The 23,847-nt window shown below is 38.6% G+C and overlaps 1 protein-coding gene across 1 annotated transcript in view; it reads left to right on the top strand.

Annotated features, from left to right (window-relative positions):
• Positions 1-23,847, top strand: part of SYT7 (synaptotagmin 7) — a 106,747-nt gene that overhangs the window by 18,263 nt on the left and 64,637 nt on the right. The window contains exons 2-4 of the mRNA XM_070934901.1: positions 16,542-16,621; positions 20,989-21,120; positions 22,207-22,422. Of these exons, the coding sequence (XP_070791002.1) occupies positions 16,542-16,621; positions 20,989-21,120; positions 22,207-22,422 (428 nt within the window). The remainder of the gene's footprint in view (positions 1-16,541; positions 16,622-20,988; positions 21,121-22,206; positions 22,423-23,847) is intronic.

The following is a 23,847-nucleotide window of genomic DNA, read 5'->3' as shown; positions in this document are numbered from 1 at the left end:
GGAATACTTGTAGCAATATAATGAAAAACAAGCTACACTGATTTTTCTTAAACGTAGAGAAGGCCTTTGACAGTTTGACAGGGGCTTCCTGTTTAAAGCCTTGGAAGAAGTGAATTTTCAAGACAATTTTTTTTAAAGGTAAGATTGATCCACTCTTCATGGAAAGCACAAATAATTCTCAATGGAGATTTAACAAAATCCTAAGAAATATAAAAAAAAAAAAAGGAGACAATAGGAATGCCCATTGTTTCCTCTCTTGTTTATATTAATTTTTTAAATATTTAATAGAGATAAAAGATAAATTGAGAGAATTGTAGGAGTAAATATTACAAAATAAACTTACAAGATTTATTTTAAGGGCATTTGCTGATAACTTGTTGATTCTGAGGGATCCTGTGGGAAATGGAAACATTAACAGGAAGATTAAAAGAATTTTGTACACTAGCAGGTTTTAAGATTAACCATCAGAAGACAACGTTAGCAAAAAATATAAACATAAAGGATCAAGCAGAATTGATGAAGCAAACTGGTTTTAAGATTCAAAAAAAAAATTAAAATATCTGAGATTAAAAACTGTGATAAATTCTGTGATAAAAACTTCATCAGCTGTGCCTAGAATCTCAAAGGTGTTTTTTCAAAAGGCAACTGGATTATTTTTTTCCTTGAGGAAGAAGAACAAAACGTTCTATTTCTCATCCAAGAAACTATACCTATCCTTTCATTCCCCCCACCTCCGCCATCACAGCTGATGAAGTTTCTTGCGCGAGAAATGAAACATTTTGTTCTTCTTCCTCAAGGAAAAAATAGTCCAGTTGCCTTTTGAAAAAAATACCTTGGAGACAGCTATGACCTGGATGACTGAGAATTTCCAGAATGCCTAGAATGATGTTTTTGTTTCAGACAATACTAGTTTTTTGGCAACTGATGCACCATTTAAACAATGGCAAAATAATATATCAAAGTTTGTATGGCAAAAAAAAACACAAGTTAAATAAATGGTATTACAAGATGAAAAAAAGTAGAGATTGTTGTACCTGATTTGAAATTGTACTTTGCATGTTGCTGTTTGATTCGGATGAAAAGTGGATGTTGCTGAAAAATAGAAGACTTTTGGAGTTAGAAGTGCATGACCTGAGATTTGAGTGGCATGGATATTTGTGGTACAATAAAGTTAAAGTTAATGTGTATTTTAAAAATCACTATTATATGCCGTACAGAGAATATGGAATAGATACTAATCGAGCTTGTGCTCAGAAACACATTTGTGGCTTTCGACAGAAGAAGCATTTTATAGGTAAAAAATAAGAAGCAAAATACCATATTTTTCAGAGTATAAGACACACTTCCCACCCCAAAAAAAGAGGGTGAAAATTTGGGCGCATCTTATACACCGAATGTAGCCCCGCCCACCTACCAGCCCCCACCCGTCGGTCTCTGTGCGTCCTCTCAAACGGAGAGCCTCTCAAACAGCCTCCAAAAGGTCCATTTGAGAGGTTTCATTTGCATCCTCCAAAAGGTCTGTTTGCAAAGGAGCTTCTCTTTGGAAAGGCAGCCTCTCAAACGGAGCTTTCGGAGGGTGAAAAAGCGAGGTGCAGAGACCACAATGGCAACCCAGAACAGTTGCAGCCTTGTCAGATCAGTTCCACACTTCCCCTGCTGTACTCACTGGAGCTCCCTGTGATGATCAGCTGCATTTATGAAGCTGGGTATCTGCCCCAGTGAGGCACACGCATGCTCACAACCAGCGAACCTGTTGCTAAAGTTCATCTCTGGGAACAGCTGATTGGGTGTATTCCGGGAGGCGATCTACCCACCAAACAGCTGCTCATGCTGAATCAAGCTAATGTGCTGAAACTGACCAGGCTGTTTGCTAAGGACGCTAGCCAGATGAATACCGATGGATGCAGAGGCAGATTTTTTTTTCTTATTTTCCTCCTCCAAAACTAAGGTGCGTCTTATACTCCGAAAAATACGATAATTGTTTAAGATATCATGAAATACCAGAATTCTGTCAAAGGTAATAAAAAATGAAATCAAGAGAACAGTGGATGGCAGAGGGACATAATTGTCAATGCTTATCCTATTTACAGTTATCAGAAAATTCCAAATAGACAAAATTTATGGTAATGAATATTCTAAGACTGATTTTAAAACAGAATTGTTGACAAACGATGAAGAAGTGATTGCTAAAATGTATAAACATTTATCAAAATTTGAAACAGAAGAACAAATGAAAGACCGTATTATAAATAGGGCAAAATTTGGTTATATAGGGAAACTACTGTATATGGCTGAAAAGATTGAAATTAACATGTTATATAATCTGAAGGAGGTATTTTATCAAATGATGCACCATTGGTATATGACGCCAGAAAAATCATCTAGAAAGTATAAAGGTACTTCAAATCTATATTGGAAATGTGAACAGCAAGAAGGGTCATTTTACCATGCTTAGTGGGCATGCAAAAAAGCTAGAAAATTTTGGGTTCAAATGCATGTACTAATTCGGAGAATTTTAAATTTAGCATTCAACTGAAACCAGAAGTTTTCTGATGATGGATAAACATTTCGAAAAACATTGTGGCATTGATGCATGATAATATCAAGTGAGATTATTGTACACCCAAAGATGAAAAGATTTGGCAATATCTACAATGGAGAAATAGTTAATTGAGATAATATAACTTGATGAGATGGCCAAATTGACCTGTTTGGTTAGAAAAAGAGACAATATGGACATTTTGCAAAAAACAGAAAAAAATGAACATGAACTATGGTTCTGATAATTGGACAGAATATATTATAGAAAGAGTCACAATGTAATTTTGGAGAAAGATAAATCTACAGTTGTTTTTGTGACAGCTGTAAAGAGATTCAGGCTACTTCTTTTTTCTTTTTCTTCTCTTTTTTCTTTTTGAACTTTCTCTTTCATTTCTTCCTTTTTCTTTTCTTCCTCTTGCTTGATTTTAATTTACTTTTATTTTTAAATCTATCAGTATAATTATATTTTAAAAAGATGATTAGCTGACCAGATCCAGCTGATTTGTTGACCTATAGCAGCATGAGACAGATTTTGCCTGCACTAGGGCAGTAGGTAACTTGCATTAAATATAAATACATTTTGATCTTGTGGAGAGGAGCAAGTAAAGGAGAGAGAGGGTTGCCCCTGGAGGCCATCTTTTTCTTTGGATCTTCAGGGCTGCCACATTTAATGCTGTGGGAAACTGGGAGGGGGGATTGCATGGAGTTGGGGAGATATCTAGCCATAATAACATTCTTTTCTCTGAGAATCAAGGACACTTTGCCTGCACCTCGAGTGGCCTGACTGAGAGGCATCTCCAGTTGGGACAGTGCATTGATTGGACCATGTGATGGACATGTGGGTGCAGGGGGAAGGGTCTTGGACATTCTTTTGGGTGGGGAAAACCTGGAAGCTTTCAGATTCGGGTTTTCCCAGATGTGCCAATATGACATCTCTAATAAAATGGAACTTTGAGGAACTTCTAGCCTCGGAGTCCTGTTTTGTTGGGAGTGTTACTTGGAACCCTGACAATTCCGTTAGGAGTTATCCAAGAATGTTCATTCTCTCTCTCTCCCTCTCCCTCTCTGTCTCTCTCTGCCTCCCTCCCCGTGTGCATGAATTCACTCTCTTTACACATAAAAATACTTTTGAATTCTCATAGGCCTATGTATGTGACTTTGCCAATAATGGAGGTTATTGCTGGTGCACTTTTTCCCTCAGATTTGTGCTATTAAAGGGAAGACGGTATTGTGGGGAAAATGCCCACTTAAATTAGGAACTCCAAAATGTTTGGAGATATAGACAACAAACTGTACTTTATTGGTATGCGCAAATAACAGTGACACTGGGTTCCTTGCCAAAGAAAGAATCACAGAAGAGTCCCTAAGTCTACAAGGTTATAGGTAATATTCCCTGAAATGGTACAAAAGTAGTGGTAAATTGTAACACAACCTTTACTGCAGGCAGGGAAGAATGGCTGATGAGGATCTTCCTTCAGGGCAAGTAAGGGATGAAAAAAACTTCAACAGAAAAGGTATAAATATATATATTGTCCCCCACATCCCCAGCTGTACTTTAGACCATATGTATGTCACTGAGAAGTTTCTAGATAATTGAAAGTCTGCAAGTTTATTGCAGGAAGGGATCAGGACAGGCACCTGCATTAGGAAGTTTAAATGGGCCACCTAACTTATGCTTCTAATAAGATATGTAATATGGCAGACTGTTTCATCAGTAAGTGAGAATGAATTGTAAGAGGTCATAAAATTTGTGGCTCCCATCTTCCTCTTAATAAAATGCTTTTACTTTAGGTTCGCAGCAAATTAGTTAAAATAACTTTTTAAAGTGTTTAATCTTTGTTTAACAAATAGTGAAAGGCGATGAAGTTGAAATACAGGTAGTCATTGACATATAACCAAAATGGAGCCTGCCCATTATGGTTGTAAGTCATCATAGTCGTAAAACATGCTGGTCACATGACTGACCCAATTTTATCACTTTGTTTTGCAGCAGTTATTAAACAAACAGGGTAGCCATAAATACAAATGCAACAGTCATTAAGTGAACCGATTGTTCGCTGCAGTGCATTTTTGCCAAAAACCAGAAGTGCTTGTTTTGAGGGTGTTTTCTCCACCTTCCTAACTTTTTAACTTTTAATATTGTAACCCCTACCTTTTACATCTTGTTTTTGACTTTGTCCTTATTTATGCTTTTATTCTGCAATATGTTTTTTATTGTAAGCTGTCCAGAGTCATTTAGCTGAGATGGGTGGTATAGAAATAAGATGAATGGATGGATGGATGGATGGATGGATGGATGGATGGATGGATGGATGGATGAAACTGGAAGTCTAGAAACTGTTTTAAAATGTTTTGCATTTCACCTCAGAGTAATTTTTTAGTCCACCTGTGAGAGAAGGAGATCATATTCAATCTGCTACGTAGACAAGAGTCTCCTATTCCCTTGTCTACATTAACGGTCACAGCTCTTTCAAAGCCCAGAAGGATTTTTTTTTCCAAAGCCAGCAGCTGACATCTCTCCTGTCTATGGGGTCAGGAAAATTGGGAAAAGAAGATAAGTTGTGAATACCTTGGTCCATTGATATGCACATATGATAGGGTGTTGATAGCACAGAATTTCAATGGGCAGTTACGTTCTCCCGTCAGGTTAAATTTAGAAGCATAATAGAAGGTGAAATTCTCACCTTATGGCAAAATGCAGATAAAATATAAGCACCCTGTCCTTAATCAGAATCTATCTTCCTCCTGTTCTAGCTTCAGCATTACAATTTTTGGAGGAGACAGAGATTAGAGGAGCCTGCTGTTCCCAACAAGGTTTCTGTCTTCAGAATTGACAGTCATTGTTTTATCTATGAACTAAAACAGAGGACTTTTTTTCCCCTCTCTGTCTCTATACGGCAGACCAGATTTTAATCCAATGCATGTCCTGAGACCAACTGGACTCATTTGACAAGGACATTTGCTGGCACAGAGCAGAAGCATTTAGGAAAGAAATGAATTATGCACAGGGAGGAGCAGGTGAGCATCTTTATCTACTACCATTTAGAGAAATAAGAAGCAGCAACAGATGGCATGTGATGGGATAAGCTTCCCCTCACCTTTGTCCAACTGTATGAATTGTTCTTTGCTGGAGAGCATTGTGGGATTCCCATATCCCATAGTTTTGAATACTCTCATATAAATCATTTCAAATCATTGTCTGGCTGGTGATGTCCCGGCTGATTGGGTTTTACCGCTATTAGTGACTAACCAAGGGTTTTCTGCTTGAAAATTGCTATGTATATCCCATATTAAGAGGCTATGCCTTTGACTTTGTGAATCATGCTGCCCTGACAGAGTATATCTCTGCGTTACTGACCTAGTTGGAGAGAATCTGCAAGACATCATGATTTTTGCAAGCAGTTTGTCTCTATTTATATTTTGAATCAGCATATCTAAAAGAGACTGAGTCAGCCTGGCTGATCAAAGAGTTTCTTTGTCTTCTATTGCTTTCCTCAGGATTCTTCCAGGTCTCCTATGGAGCTGATTTGATTACACAAGGCATATAGCTGTTGTTGCAAGACATGTCTTGTTTCTGGAGCCCATCATTGCAACTTCTTCTGAAATTTGTTCTCTGTTCACCTTTCTGATTCAGTCCCCTGGTCCCCTAATCTGGTCTTTTGTAAACCCCTCCCCCAACATGTACGTAGCTCAATATAAACCCTGCAATATTATTGCTGTATGCAGTTAAACATCTTATTGGGGATATGTTCTGAATGTAAGGATATTGTATGTTCTCAATACTAGTGAGATTCTTTCTGCTAATAATATATTGTCTGTGGTTTGAATGGTAAAGAATAATATAAATGCTCCTTGTGCCATACTATGACTTTAGGAGATACGGGCTGTGTTTCAGAAACTGATTGTACCTCCCCCAGTATTTAAAAATAAGACTTCCTCTTCCTGTCATACTATCTTGCACCTTAAGTACTTAAATTCTTGCCTTTATTTCTTCTTAATGTTTTGAGTTACACAAAGAGATTCATGATTTTTTTTAAAACCTACTAAAATAAATCAGTCTTAATCACTCTTAGCTCTGGCATTAACAATGTTTATCACTGTTTCCAATTCTGGTAACAGTGGTAGAAATAGAATGATCTATATACAGTTGTACTATAAAATAGTTATATTAGCTTAAATGACTCATAAGAACTTCTAATAATTGGTAAGAAGTTCCATATTTATGAAGATATTTAAGGCCCCTATGTTCCAGTTTCCTTTAGAAAACCAGTTAGGGAAAAGAGTATTATTTATAGATCAAATCAAATCAATCAAATCAAATCAAATCAAACCTTTATTGTCAATTCACAACATGTGTACAATAAAATTGAATGAGCCTCCCTTGGTGCAGCCCCCTCCCCAAACACAAAATACATCTTAATAACTCAATAAATGAAAGAAATAGAATTCCTAAACCCAAATAAGTAATAACTAACGCACATTCCCATATATCTATATGTATGTAACATTATATTATATTATATCGGTATGAACGTGTTGCACGTTGCACTGGCCCTGCAGGTCTATCATATTAAACCTAATTGTGGTGTTACGTTGCGTTGAGAAGTCTGACAGCCCATGGATAAAAGCTATTTTTCAGCCTGTTTGTTGGGCTGGGTATGTTTCTATATCTCCTGCCCGATGGTAGGAGAGTAAAGAAGTGCTGACCAGGATGTGAATCATCCCTGAGGATTTTCCTCACTCTTCTGAGGCAGCGGGTCCTGATGATTTCATCCAGTGGTGTCAGGCGACAGCCCATAATTTTTTCTGCTGTGCTCATTACCCTCTGTAATGCCTTTCTGTCCATGGCTGTCAAGCCAGCAAACCATACCATAACACACTATGTAAGGACGCTTTCTGTCGTAGACCGGTAAAAGGAAGTCATCAGTCGTTGTTCCACCTGATTTTTCTGCAAGACCCTAAGGAAATGGAGTCTCTGTTGAGCCTTCCTGACCACCTGGATCATTTTATTTTTCCAGGTGAGATCTTGGCTAAGGTGGACTCCCAGAAATTTGAAAGAGGAGACCCTCTTCACACAGCCCCCCTTGATGTAGAGTGGGGCAGGTTCCTCTCTCTGCCTCCAGAAGTCTAACACCATCTCCTTTGTCTTGCTGGTGTTTAGATGAAAGTTGTTTCCTGAGCACCATGTAGATAACTTCTGGACTTCTTCTCTGTATGCTAATTCGTCTCCTCCTGTAATAAGACCCAATACAATGGTATCTTCTGCAAACTTTATTATCACGTTAGATGTGTATATGTTCTTTGTTGCCATAGTCAAAACCTTGACTTGCTCAAAGTAATGGTTTGAATTCTTCAATGAGACCAACATAACATTCAACCAGGGGTGAAATGCTCCCGGTTTGGACCGGATCACCGATCCAGTAGCAATGGCGGCAGGTGGTTTGGAAAACTGGTAGCAAAAATCCCTTTCCCCCGCCCCATGCCCAGCTGAGATGCGCGATCATCAGAGGCTTTTTTTTTACTTTTAAAAGCATTTTTTTCTACAACCTCTTCGGATGAAAAAATACTTCAGCCGAAGAGGTTGCAGAAAAAAATGCTTTTAAAAGCCTCTGACGATCCCAGCTGAATTGCCTGATCATCAGAGGCTTTTAAAAGCATTTTTTTCTGCAACCTCTTAAGGTTGTAGAAAAAATGCTTTTAAAAGTAAAAAAACAAAGTTGGCCACGCCCACCCAGTCACATTACCCCCACCACCAAGCCATGCCCACAGAACCGGTAATAATAAATTTTACATTTCACCACTGCCCCAGACTTAACAGTTGTTGATAAGAAAAAGAAAAACATCTGGATAGTAGGTATTGCATTACCTGGAGACAGCAGAATGAAAGAGAAGGACTGGAGAAGATAACAAAATACAAAGACCTGTAAATAGAAATAGAAGAAATATGGCAAAAGAAGGCATCTGTAGTCCAAATAGTCATAGATGCCTTGAGTTCAATTTCAAATTAACTGGAGCACCACTTGAACACAATCAGCATTGACAAATTCAGCATTAGTCAATTGTAAAAGGCAACTTTACTTGGAACAGCTCATATCCTGCAACAATATCTGTTAACACGATCAAACATCCACATCCCAGGCCCCTGGGAAGGACTCAATAGGCAGACAAAAATGCCAAATCCAGTCCAAACATCTGGCTGACCCTGCAACGGGCTATAATAATAAAAGGAAGATTTAAAAATGGCTATTATTCCTCAGTAGTATTATGTGAAGGATCTGGGGTTCTGAACCTGAATGTGAGAAGTGTAATTACCTAACTTGGCTCAAATCTCCTTCTGCAACAGGGCCCTTGAGAAATAATCTAACCTTGCTGCTCAAGAAATTGTGCTACAATCAGGAGATTAAAGGAGCACAATAGGGCAGCCATATTCATTTGCTTTTGTTCAGTTTTTTCAAGGTTTTTTTGTACTCGGTGTACAACAAATAATAAGAACAAAATTGCTTTAGACAGCAGCAAAAATATATCCAGCCACTGAAGCATGAGTGACCCTTCAATAATAGTTCTCAGATGTGGATTCATTGTGGCTGGCTCATGTTTCACATTAAGCTATGGTTTGTTTAACTTTGTTTATTGAACATAGTAGGCAAGATTCATAGGAACAGTCAGACCAAACTGAGCAAATCATATGATTTTTGAACATGTGATATGTGACTCCAGCTTTCATGTTTATAAAGCACATTTCTATTTATACATTTATGATTTGCTGCTGCACACAGTGTTAGAGCACTAATAAATCACAACCACCATACAAAATGTGAAGTATCTCTTAACAAAATAGCTATCTTCATATACCAAAATATCTTTCCAGAATTGGTTTTTTTTTTTTTCTGGTTATACAAGATTTTGCCAAATTCAAGCATTTTGCCTAAAGGAGCAATTCTAGTCTTGCTCAGCTGACATTTGAGATGTTAAGATATAGGCTTGCTTAATAGCAAAAATTAGCTATTATGGGAGTGACAAAAAATAAAAATTATTCCTGAACAATGGTTTAATTATGTAAGTTCAGACTGTAAGAGTTTCAAAGAAGCTTTCATTGTTGCAACAATGAAAATTCCTTTGAAATAAAAATAGCAGTTTGAGAGAGCTGATTTTTTTTTTAAAAAAAAGCCTAATAGGGAGAGAAAGCGCCTCCTCTAAACCCCAAAATTCATAAGATTGTTGAGGTACCATCATGGTTGCTGTTGCAGACAAAAATGTATCTAATTTTTTTCACACACGTAAGTTTGATAAAGTCATACATTGTATTAAAGACTATCTTAACTCACGCTTTCCAAATTATTATACTAATTGGAATGCAACTCTCACTATTTCCAGCAATTCTTACTGTTAAATTATAATACATTTTTTAAAAATAATATGGGCTCATAATGGGATTAGTAATCTTAACTATTACTTAATAGTTGGCTAAAATTACTAATCCACTATAAACCCATATTATTTCTAAAAATATATAATTTTAAAAACCTTTGACATTTACTTTCTCCATTTACCTAGAAAGGCTGAAGGTAGTCCTCAGTTAATGATGGTAACTGGGTCTGTTTTTAGGCAATGCCGTCGTAAAGCACAACATCATGTGACACCCCCCCCCCCACACCACCACTTAGCAATGGGAATTCCAGCACTCCCAATTGTTAAGTAAGTCACAGAGATCATGAAGTGACCACATAGCTGGAACTTCTCCAGGGGAACTGCCTCCATCGTGTTCCTTCAGGATTTTCCATGGCTGCTCCCATCACTGCTGTAATTGAGTTCATCCACTTTGCTGGCGGTTGTACTCTTCTTCTCTTTTCTTTCAGTTGAAATTGAAGAGATACAGAATTCACACTAATACTTACATCTTTCTTACATTCTCCCTTAATTCCACAGTAGATGTTACTGTGCCCCTACTGCCTTATGATTTACTGACAGGACTCTTCTTGTTCAGTTGTAAACTCCTTAGTTTGCTTTAAGTCAATGTTGACTCCTGGTAATCACCTGGATGGGTCCCTGCCGTTTTCAGAGCGAATTTTAAGAAGTGGTTGGCCATTGCCTGCTTCCTAGGGCTAAGAAAGAAAGAACAATTGGTCCAAGGTCACCCAAAATTGGTTTTGTTCCTAAGGTGAGGATAAGCACCAGGTGCCAAACTGCTTTCTATCTCAGGTATGCCATATCTTTATAGTACATGGGATAAGTGAGCCAAGGTAAGCCGAGGTGGCGCAGTGGTTAGAGTGCAGTACTGAAGCTACTTCAGCTGACTGCTAGTTCAGCGGATCAGCAGATCAAATCTCACCGGCTCAAGGTTGACTCAGCCTTCCATCCTTCCGAGGTGGGTAAAATGAGGACCCAGATTGTTGGGGGCAATATGCTATTTAGTATACTGTCTTTGGTGTAAGCCGCCCAGAGTCCTCGGAAAGTAGGCGGCATAGAAATATGACAAACAAACAAACAAACAAACAAACAAACAAATAAATAAATAAAGTGCCAGTGCCTGTCTTTTATTTATTTAGTATGAACTCCATTCACTTTATGTCCTCCGGAACCCCCAAATCACTAACACCCCCCTTTCAGTATTTTTTGCCTTAAATGGTTCCTCTCCCTTCATCACTCCCAAAGATCTCTGTTCTTTCCCCCCCCCCTTCCTTAGGCAACCTGAAGCAACCTTTCTCATATTTTCTATTAAAACCTCTGCTAAAAATTTTCTTCCAGTCAAATTTAAGAGACTATTACTTGAACTCACTATAAATGCAATCTTTCATATGATTTTCTGGGACTTTCCTTTCCTGATACCTCTCTATCTGTTACATTGATAATGTCTTCTCATTTTTTCCTTCTCAATTTTTTTTTTTAAAAAAGCTTTTACCTCTCTTTTATCAATGCTGCTACTTATACAGTCTATATCCGTGATGGCGAACCTATGGCACACAGAGCCCTCTCTGCGGGCACTCCAGCCGTCCCCCCAGCCCAGCTCCACCGCGCATGCGCGCACATCTCCTGCCAGCCAGCTGGTCTTCGGGTGCTGTGCATGCGTGGGGGGTGGGGCGCATGCAGAGGCGCTTGTGCGCATGCACGGGGGGTGGGGTGCATGCATGGGGGTTGCAGGTTGGGGCAGGAGGCTTTCCAGGCCCAAAACAGAGTGGGGGGGCATGTGAGGGCCCCCCATGCCCCATTTTGGGCCTGGAAAGCCTCCTGCACCAACCTGGAAGCCAAAACAGGGCGCATTGCATTTTGGGGGTTTGGGCATGGGTGCATGCATTCGCGTGCATGCGCGCTTTGGGCATTCGGCACCAAAAGGGTTAACTATCACTGGTCTACATGATGGCACATCTACCTCCTCCTCCCCCCTTTTTAACTACACTTAAGCTAAAACCTCTGTTTATTATTTTTAAACTAATAATCAAAATCAAGTTTTCAACACCCATCTTTTCTCCTTCAGTATGATTAATCTTTCCTCTTGCACTTCTTTTCACCTTCAGTATGATTAATCTCCCTCTCTTGCCACTCCCTCCTATTAGAATCCCTGGGGCTTTTCTAGGTAGGCAAAAGTACCTATTGTTCATATTCAAAAAGAGTATTACCTGCAGAATTAAAACAAAATATAAGTGGGGCCACATTATCATCATTAATTTGCCAATTGGCTATATCTGTTTAAGTTCCATATCACAGAAACATGTACAATGTGCTGAGTCTCATACTGGAGAACCACTGTTTTCATAGCTGTCTAATATTTGCTAATGTGCTTAAAAATCTCAGAATTAGGCAATTCACAGAATAGTTTTTTATACAGTGTCAGCGCTGACAAAACATTTAGAATAGAATAGAATAGAATAGAATAGAATAGAATAGAATAGAATAGAATAGAATAGAATAGAATAGAATAGAATAGAATAGAATAGAATAGAATAGAATAGAATTCTTTATTGGCCAAGTGTGATTGGATACACAAGGAATTTGTCATAAATCAGAAAAGCTCAGGAATATTGGAAAAGCTCAGGAGGATCTTCAGCCAACACAACATACCTGCACACTTCAAACCCAAGAATATGCTAAGGCAGAAGCTTGTCCACCTCAGGGATAAAACACCCAGATACAAACTGAGCAACAATACAGATTTCATTCCCAACTGTGTTGTTCAAATCCCTGGAGAGCTTCAACCAAGTTCATAACTTTTCAGAGCCTGACATCTTGGAAGATTCACTTTTTACATAGAGACTTATAAATTACACCACACCTCTAAACCATTCTTTTTAATCACAAAGTGGTGGTGTAGTTCTTACCCTAAAAATAGCACATAAAAAGAAAAAACTTGCCTCTTCTCTTCCCGGCTCCAGAATGCAAAAATATATTCTGCATAGGTAGGCACACGGGTAAGTAGGACACTCATTGTATGGAAAAGGTTATTACGAGGGTCTTATATTTTAATGTTATGAATTTGATTTGTTGATTGTATTTTTTTTTTAAGTTATAAGTCACAGAGGGGAATTGTATTCTTGTGGTTTGAGAGATCTATAGGCCCTATAGAAAAATTCAGAGAGCTAGTTTGGTCTAGTGGTTAAGATAGAAGGTAAAAAGTGGGAGACTGTGAGTTCTAGTCTGGCCTTATCCATAAAAGCAAGCTGGGTGACCTTGGGCCAGTCACTTTCTCTCAACCCAACTCATCTCACAGAGTTGTTGTATGAAAAATAGGAGAAGGAAGGTGTGTTGGATATGTTCGCCACCTTGAATTATTTGCAAAAATAACCGAGGTGGGATACAAATCCAAATACAAAAATAGATTAAGCTACATGCTATGCAATAACCACAGTATAACATTTTGCTTTGGAGTCCAGTGATTCTCAAGACTTTCTCCAAATTTAAAAGAAACATAATCTAACCACCTATCCTTACCAGCCTGATACTTCTCCAATTGTTTTATACTTCCAACAAGTATATTCTGCTCCATATTGTAGTCCTTTGCAACCGTTTCAAATTTGGATTTGCTATATACATAGCTATCTGCTATCAGATTAGCATCCTTTCTTATTATATTTTTTTAGTAAAATTGTTTATTAGGACTTTTGAAAATAAGATTAAAAACTAACTAATATAGAGTGCAGAAAAGAGGGAAAGGAGAAAAGAAAAGAAAAATGCAAAAAGAAAGAGTGAAGCAAAATAGAGCTTCTGATTTTCTCTGCAGCAAATATAAGTACAAGTACAAAATTATATTCCACTCTATGGGTACAAAAAAAAAGCTCTTTGTCTATTATCTATTTTTTTCAAATCATCAACTCACTTAACCAATGTCGTGGTTAGCAACAGAAATTTGGGGTTCAATTATGGTCGTAAATCAAGGATTACCTGTACAACCTGATATCCTGGTCTATCTGGAGCAAGGATAATGAAATATGGGACTTATTTTTACAAAATAGAAAGGTTTAAAAAAGATAGCTATTTAAAAGTATTAAAACATGTACATACTGGAATAATAATTACTTTAAATAACTATATATTGAATTGTAACTATTCACTGCAAAAATAATATACTATATATCCTTTTTTTCCTTTTTTTTTGAGCATTTTCTATGTGTGTTTTTATTTAATTGACAATGTATGTATTTTTATGGGTTTTTTAAAATTTGTCTTTTGTCATTAATTTAAACAGCAATAAAAAAATTTAAAAAATCTTTGCTGCAAAGGAAATCTCTCTTTATCTGCAGATTAATTACTTCCAAAGGTGTTTTTAAAATGTGAATAGCTAGACTCTTTGTCCACAAAGGGTACATTAATTATTGTGAGCATAGATGGAATCCAATAATGTCCAGCTGTTCAACTCCCATAACAACTGCAAAAACTTTCATTTCTGCAGTTTACTCATGAGGACTGTGGGTTATCTCACAGTCTCTCTTTGACCCAGAGAGATTTCACCGGTCAGCAACTACCCTCAAGCCAGAATTCTTGCCCATAACAACTCTCAGCTCCTCTGGAGATGTTATAGTCCACCATAACCCTCACTGGAAGCTTCATCCTTTCATGTTATAAGTATTGCTGTTTGATATCAAACCTCCTAGCCAAAGAAGGAGGATGTTTTGAGTTTGATGCCTGATATGCCTTAAGATAAAGTGAAGTATATTACTCATTTTGCAGCAGAGAACATGCACAAAGAGTAGCATAGAATTGCTTTCCCTCTACACCTGTGCTTTCATCTGCTAATGGTTTCCTAATTAGCAATAATTGTCTCTTATCTGCCCCTAGAATCATGAAGCACACTGAACCTGCCATTAGAAATCACAACCAAGTGGTCTTGTAATCAAGACCTAATTAAGAAGAAAATGCAGACTTCATTATCTTATGGCATGTGTTTTGTTACTGCAAACGTAATTAATTAGAGTTCAATTAATCCAAAAATGGCTTGTTCTTTCCCTACTGTGGGTGTGATGGTAGGGAAAAGTTTGGTCTTTGGAGACTTCCCTTTCTTCTGTAGCATGTGGAATCCCTCACTGTGAATAGGATTCAGTCTAGTTTCCAGAAGACCAGCAGAGGGAACTGTGACAGGTGAACTCCTGCAGGCTTCTGTCTTAGTTTAGAAGCAATCAAAATAAAGGAAAAAAGAGAAACCGTGTTTCATTCAGTGTGTAACTCAGAAAGTTTTAGTACATACTAGAAGATTAATGTTAGTCCTTCAAAGTAGGCCAGGTCAGTAAACAGTCATCCTATGAACTACTGGAACTCTACTTCATTGTTATGAGCTATATCAACAGCATTTTGAAATCTTGAGATTCCCTTCCCTTCCCTTCCTCATATACAAAAAAGACTCAAGGCAAGGCAGTCTTGAGTTTCTTCCTAAATGGAGGTTGTGGGCACCTGGATGGGGGATCTGGGACTTTGTCTTCTTTGACTCTGAATGGGGTGGCACTGCCCCAGATGGATCTGCAATCCAGGGGGTTCTCCTGGACTTGTGACTCCTGCTCTAAGAGCAGGTGGCAGTTATGGCTAGGAGAGCCTTTGCACAACTTTGGGTTGTGTGCCAATTGCGGCCTTTCTTGGGTCAGGATTCCCTGAGCGCAGTCGTTCAGGTATATGTAGGGGTGAAATGCTACCGGTTTACCCAAACCGGTAGCAAAAAAGGCTACTGGTTTGCCGAACCGGTAGTAAAAAATGAAAAAAAAAAAAAAAGTTCAGATGATCAGCTGAGCGATGCGTGATCATCAGAACTTTTTTTTAAAAAAAATTTTACTACCGGTTCTCCGGAACTGGTAGTTAAAAATGCTTTAAAAAGTAAAAAAAAAAAAAAGTTCCGACAATCGTGCGTCGCTCAGCTGATTGTCAGAACTTTTTTTTTTTTTTTTTTTACTTTTTAGGCATTTTTTTACTACCGGTTCGGGTGAATAGGTAGTAAAAAATGCTTTTAAAAAGTAAAAAAAAAGAGGCTCCAACGATCACAGCTGTGGCGCACAATCGTCAGAGCCTTTTTTTAAAAAAACTTTTTTAAAGCATTTTTTTACTACCTATTCGCCCAAGCCGGTAGTAAAAAAAATGCATTTAAAAGAAAAAAAAAAGGCTCTGACAATCATAGCTGTGGTGCACGATCGTCTGAGCTTCTTTTTTTAACCTTTTAAATGCATTTTTTTACAACTCAGGTGAGCCGGTCGTAAAAAAATGCTTTAAAAAAGTTTTTTAAAAGCCTCTGATGATCGTGCGCCACAGCTGATCACACACATACCCCGCACACTGTTCTATTTACCTTCCCAAGCCTCCTTTTGGTGTACACTGTACGCGCGCATGCGCGGGCCCACACCTCACATTTGGTGCGTGGTGCGCACTACGCTTGCACAGCCAGCAAACCAGTAGTAATCCTGTTCAAATTTCACCACTGGGTTTATGGTAGAATTTTCTTCCCTTAAAGAATGCTTTTTTAGAGGTCACTCCCAAATTACTCTTTTCAAGTAAATATTTATTTTCTACATCTCTTTTTCATTTCATTTTAGGGCAAGCGTTATAAAAACTCTTTGGAGACTGTGGGAACTCCAGATTCCAGCCGATGCCGGAGTGAAAAGAAAGCCATTAAGTAAGTCCCAGTAGGAACTATTGGAGTGAATGGGTTTGAGGTGTTTGAGTTGGTGATTGCATAAAGCTACATCACAAGGATAGGTTTAATATTATACCTTCAAGCTACCTTGTATCTGAAAACAAGGCATTTCCAGTCATTTTGATTCCAGTGGTCCAAAAATCACATTCCTATCTGCTCCACAACCTTATTATACCAAATATACTGTACATGCAGCTATACTCCTTATACTCTTGCACATTATTCATATTGTTCACTTTGGATTAATTGTTCCTCTCTTTCCATAAAGCCCACATTGTTCTTTGACCCCCTTATCAGATAACTTTCTTTCATTATTCAGCATACTAATATTTTTCCTTGTATTAGCTTAGCATATTGACTTACCTAGATAGTGGCCTTCTTTCCTTTATAATATCCTATATCTCATTATTTTAGGGTTATTGCGTACCTCATGATTTCAAAATCTATTTAATTCTTGTTATCCATCTGCCTTCCATCCTGCCCCAGGTCCATTCCATGTACAATTATTATCTGTTCCATTAACACTTCCCCATATCATAATCTCCTATCTTCTTTTTTTAAACATAGTCCAATTTAAGGAGCCACAAAAAGGGAGACCTTCCTATTAACTGTTAGCACATGAACAATCAGCTGAACATAAATTACCCCAACAGTGTTTCCTGCTATTGTAAAACATGTCTTGTAGGCACCATTTCAAAACTGTTCATTTGTATATAAAAGCTAACACATGCAAATGTTGTAAAATTGTTTTCTCTTTTGCATGTTTTATCAAACAATTTGTAAATGGTTAACCTTTTTCATCTAGACACATCCTTCTTTTTCAGATGGTATCTTCTTCCCCAATTATTAACAGATGGCAAGCTTTCTAAGAAATGCCCAATGTTATTTAATGTGTAAGCCATTCTCACTTGTTACATTCTGGTCAGTTGAAAAGATTAATGTTTCTTCCATCTTTTGACAAATGATAAATTCTCTACCTGGAAAAGCAGTCAATTGATGTTTTCAGTTTATGGTCCTCCACATCTTAATAGACTACAACTCCAAGCAGTACTGGGAACATGGCTGATAAAGAAGGGTGCTAAAAATTGTAGTTGAGCAACATTTGAACCATATGTTCCCATTCCTGCAATAGGACTTAATCTCATGGCCAGCTGTAATGTCAAAGTTAGCATCCAGAGGAATAGAGAAGATTATTATGCAACCATAGATGTTTATATGGAAGCCTCTGTAATAAGCGGTTTAGATGTACAGATTTAGTTACACAGAAAAGAAACAAACCTATCCTTTAGACCTTGCATATGAAAACAAAATAAGGACACGTTAATAGTAACTAATCTTCTTCTGGCATATGATGCTATTGTACCAAACAGTGGGATATTAGAAACCCTTATGGTTATCTCAGTTATTTCCTTGATAGAGCAATATAATTCTACACATAGCTCATCTGACAATGGATTATCATTCACCCAATTATTTTACTTCATATTGCAAGGATATTTTAAAGTGAGTTAATTTTTTATGATCATTGCACATAGCAACAGGTCACAGTGAAATAATATTTCTCTGTCATGGTCCCATAATTTGAATTTTTTATATCTAAGCTCCCTTGCAATGGAACTGAATATAATCTCATCTTCAGGAATTGTTAAAAATGTTACACTCTGGAAAGCATGATTAAGTAATAATTTCCATAAAATAGCTGTTTCACCTTCTGATATAATCACACAAGCTTTCCCTTGGTTCTTCTCTGACATCTGCCTATGGGATTCCCAAATCTAATTTTCTACACTAAAGAATGCTGTAGAGTTTTGAGATTTGCTTGATGACGTTCAATGGAAAAGCTGGATGAAGGAACCTTGGTTATTGGCCCTGGAGATATGGTGATTTGGTAAAAGAAGTGTTACCTTAAAAAGTATGGACACCAGCAATTCTGCCTGTACATCTTCAGATGGGTTGATAAAATCAGTTGATAAAATTTCTGTCCCTCTGTGTGCATTCATGTTTGTGCATGCCTTTATATGTAATTGTGCATATATATATATATTTATAATTGTGTATAATATATAGCTATTTATGTGGTTGTGTGTGTGAAAAATATGTATATATGTATGTTGAAGATATGTGCTCATATATACAGTTGTTTGTTAATTCCTGGATGCATGGTCTCATCAGTAGTTTATGGTTCTAGGTGACACTATTAGCCAGTCCCTCAGCTAAATCAGACCAATGGATGCCATACTCGAAGGTCATTATAAATATGTGAACCTGATAGTTATTTCCCTTATGCTTTTGATCTCTGTAACTTATCTGGAGGTCACGGATAATTATGCTGAGGGTAGAACAAGACCATTACAAACAATAGCCCTAAAACCTTTCTTCCTAGGGACCTGCCAGTAAATAGTTACAAAGGTGAATAGAAACACTCTTTTTAACAACACTCTGCAGCTGCAAAATGTTCACATCTTAGCTCCATATTGAAAGGTTCTACAAAAACTCTGGCCCAAAAGCACTTGCACACGATGAAGGGAACGGGCAGGCAGGCAGGCATAATGGAGAGGTTGGTTTCTCTACTTTTTTGCAACACTTTTCATTCCCCGCCCCCCCCCCCGCCCCCCATTCTTGGTATCTTGTGGGTGGACCTTGAGTTCTTTGATGAACTCAGCCGTCCTTTATAGCAAGCTTTTCATCTTCCCTCTATACATGTCTGAAGAAGCCATCAAAAGGCTTTTAATTCCTGCAAATGGCAAGGACACTAGGTGAGTGGTAAGAGAAGTGGATGCAAGCAGATAGCCTGCAAAGAGCCTTTGATGTCTCTAATGAATTTGTTAGACAACCACTTGACTTCAAAAGCTATTGTGAAATCTCATATGTTGTGACTCAATTGCCATTGGAGGCACTCTTAAATTCAGAAGGAGATGGTTGGTTAGGCTCTAGCTGTTTACAGAATGGGTGATATAACCTACTTAGTAAGCACTGTGAGCCCACAAATTCCAGCCTGAGGGAGATCACCCTCCTTCCGCAGAAGGAGATCTTCTGCTCCTTCTGCACAGCTGAGCAGAAGATCTACACAAGGAAATGCCACGTCCCCCAGGCTGTGTAGGCCTCTTCTTCAGGACAAGGACCTAAAGTTTTATCACTTCCCATGTTCCAAAGCTGTAATGACAAGGACAGGAAGAACATTCCAAGCCAGCCTCTTGCTTCAATTAAGATTTCTTTTTCCTGTTCAAGGGACCACTATTGCTACTCCCCATTCCTTCAGAAACAATTTGAAGCCAACCCACAGTTGTGTTTGTGCTTATCACCTGAAAATGGCCAAGAGCAACACTGAAGGTTCTGAACTTATTTGAAGGTTATTAGAGATATGAGCCAGGAGAATGGTTAAGGAAAGAGAATAGAAGAATGGCAATAGAAGAATGGAGTCAATGCAAAGCTGTAGCAGTCCAGGTAAAAAAAAAAATACTAGCTTGATCTGCAATTTCAGGTACATGCAAATGACCTGGATCTGGAATACAACTATTATCATAAATCAATTAGGTTCAGAACAGATTCAACTGCTGCAAAGCCCATTTGTGGAAGTGATCCTAGATTCAGTATGACAATTGAGCATTGACTAAGATTTCTCCATAACCTTGATGCTGTTTTTCCACCATCACACTGTTATACATCTGATGAAAAAAATCTAAATAACTACTAAAGATAATTTTCTTTTGGAAATTATCTCATGGGCTTTGCCAATTAACTTATTCTCAAGGATCTTTGCTAATTGGGCAAAGAGGTGCTTTTCTCCAGTTTGATGCACAAATTCTGCACAGGAAACCGGAAAAGATTCATTCTCTGCACAACAGCAATAGTTCTAGCTAACGTTCCCACTATTTTATAAAAAGTTATTGTCCAAGATACTACTTTGTTTTCCACACTACCCACTTTGGATGGAAAAAAATACAGAAAGGCAAAAATCCTGTCCCCCCAAAAGGAAGAGTACAGGTAAGAGACAAGGTAGAATCCTGAGGAAACAGTCTTAGAATCATTTAACAGAGGTTTCTTTAACACGAATCCCTCTCTCTCTTTCTCGTTCTCCCTTACCATCAGCTCTGGAGATGCCTGCTCCTATCTTTTTTCAGCTTTGCCTTACCTATATATCATCTGAGTGTGTATGTGTGTTTGTGTGGACACATGGGTGTAAGGCACAGAGCTTTACCTTCCACAGGAGGAGAAGTCAACACTAACCTTGCTGTCTCTCATTTGGGTTATTTTTTTTTTCTCCTTCCTCCCCTTGCAGGAATTTAGATTCTCTCTCTTGTATTTCCCTTTGTTTTTTTTTTCTCCCCTCTCACCGGCTGATCTAGTGATCTAGACAGAGACTTTTGGAATAACAATGACAACACAGTGCAGCAGAAATGGAGTTCCTACCCTCCCAAGGAGTTTATACTAAACATATCACCTTACGCCCCATATGGTGATCCACGACTTTCCCTCAAGTGAGTCTCTCTTTAACTGATTTGATCATACATAGTGAGTATATGCACACCTCTTTCCCACTTACCCCTCCCTGCTTTCCTCTTCCCCCTCCTCTTCTTCCCCTCCCCTGCACTCTACTCCCTCCCCATGGACATATGGCCATGGAGACGAGCAACCCCTCCTCCCTTCTCTTTCTATCCTGCTCTTTCAGTGGTTCACAACTACTGGTTGGTACCCTTGGAATATCAGACTTGTGTTTCCATTACTCCAGGAACTCTCCTATTACCTGGGGCTCAAATTTTGGTCCCAGTGAAATGGAAAAATATTGTGCTGGTAGGTTTGTTGAAACCAGATTAAATAATTGACTCATTAAAATTTGAAGTAGTCAATCATACAGCCGATTTAAAAGGTGGGTTTGGACCTAACAAATCCATTATGATTTCAGCCAACTGAAAGGGTTGGCACTGGATAGCAACTTAAACCCTTAAATCCATTTCAAAAGCCATTGCATTCCTTTTACTTAAGGTCTTAGCCCAGGCTTTTCCCCTGCTAGGCTTATATGGTGCTTCCAGTGGTTTGAGAACCATGCCTAGCAACTCACTGAGAAAGGTTAGCACCTTCCCTCCCTGTACCCTGGTTCCTTTGGCTCTCCTCTCCCTCACCCACCCACTCCTTTTCTGCAGCACAGGATGGGGTTGCCCGTTTTGGTCACCCTCTCAACGTATTCTCTGCATCTGCACTGTGTGGTGGTGGTGATGGTAGTGGTAAGCTCTCTCACTAACATTGCTTTTTTTTTCTCCCTTCGCCTGCACAGTGCCTCTCCTAACGATCTTATCCATTGTTCAACCCTTCGTTGTCTATGGAATTAACTTTGGCTGCAATCATAACTTCACAAGCCAGGGCTGCCTGCTGCCTTTGACTGGGACAAAGGCTCTCATTGGCCCTTTCTTTTGCAGTGCTGATCTCTCTCTTTCTCTCTGTCTGTCTGTCTGTCCCTTGTCTGTCTCTCTTTTCTCGTTCTCTCTCTCTTTCTGTCTGTTCTCCTCTTCTTCATGTGACCTCCTTCTCATTGCCACCTGCCACCTCTCTTTCCTGACATACCATAGTGGCTCATTGCTGTCAGGTGCAAAGTTGGCTGCCTCAGCCACAGCTGGGTTGGCAGGAGAGCGAGAAGGATGCCACGGAGAGAGGCAGCAGCTCCGAGAGGACGGCATGAAGAGCAGCGTGTCTGCCCACAGCGAGCCCAGCATTGGGAAGGCGGGGAGAGGCCGATGGCAAATGGTGCAGAGCCACCTAGCAGCAGGGAAGCTCAGCTTATCCAAGTGAGTGAGAGTGCATCCCAGGCCTGGCATGACCTGTCCTGCTGGCCCCAGAGGCATTGCAGCTAGGAGCATGGAAGATAAACATGTCCAAATCCCATAATGATCTTTCTACTGAAGCCCAGACAAGCACTGAAAAATATAAGGGCTGTCATAATGACACTATAACAGAATGATCATAGTGTGGTGGGGATAAATAAATCTTGAGGCAGGTGGTTGTGTTCTTCCAAAAAAAAAGGTGGTTAAAGGCTTGAGAGAAGAGCTTTTTGACTTTTTAATGCTTTGAGATAGATTGCACATATATAAGCATATAAAAGCTGGTCTCTGGTTGGGTCAATCTAAAAGTCTTTCGATAGACAGCAGCTTTTTCATCAACAGCTATATTGCTGGGTCCTTTAGAATAAATATACTGTGAACCACAACATAATTCTAGAGTATACTCTTTGGTCATATGATTTATTCCCATCCTTCTGCAGTCACAAAATCATTCAGTACCTTGAACAAAAAAAAAAAAGGGTTCATGTAATCCATCAATTTCTAAATCTAGCTTGAATCCAGCTTTCATTGTTTACTCTTTTGCAAGAGAATCACATTGCAATATCTCAAAACTGGTGAGCTGTTGTAGAAGAGAAGGAACAACTGACTAGTAAAGCACTTTTTGTATCAGATATTCCCTAAGGAACTCCCTCTAAGGAATTTATCTGTGAAATCTATTATCGCATTATGTTCTTAGTCACAGACCAAAGACTGATGACCTGGAATAGAGATTGTACATTTGATGTTAGATAAATTTCTTGTAACTAAACTGGGGAAAAATTGAGGGACTGGAAAATATCTCAGTTATCCATAATTTATTGCATTTGCTTCCTTATTTTCATCACTTTTTAAAAAAGCGTCTGACAAGGAAGAAAGAAACAATGGAAGCGGAGTCTGATTAAATTCTAGTGTTAAATATAAACTTAAACCCTAATGGCCAACCTTCTCTTAGTAAGGATTCTTTTATGGAATCATTAAGATAACTTGTATTTACCAGACATCTGGTTGACCACTGATGGTCAACATCTTACAATTTTAGTATTGCCAGACTCTACTCCTCTTATTGCCTTTGTGGTTCACGCGCTTTGACTAAGTAAAGGAAGACAAGAGCAACAGCCTCCACTTACTCTATGTGTGACAATACGGATTGGGTCCAAGAAGAAAGATCAAGCTAGTAGAAAGGAGAACTGGCAGAAATAAAGGTCTTGCTAGAGAGGGATGGCCACTCCAGAATCTTTTCCTCAGAACCTCCTAAAAACCTGAAGTGCAAATTATTAATAGTTATACATGGAGAAAGTTGCACATGATGAAAGAGCTTTGGTATATCTTGTGCTACATAGTTCCCACCCCTGAGGCAAAGACACATTTTGGGGCAAAGGCAGTTTCCATATC

Source organism: Pituophis catenifer, unplaced genomic scaffold (genome assembly GCF_029215685.1).
Source record: "Pituophis catenifer annectens isolate HBS135680 unplaced genomic scaffold, rPitCat1.0.hap2 SCAF_1, whole genome shotgun sequence".
Lineage (NCBI taxonomy): Eukaryota > Metazoa > Chordata > Lepidosauria > Squamata > Colubridae > Pituophis > Pituophis catenifer.
This window is presented reverse-complemented; position numbering and strand designations above follow the sequence as displayed.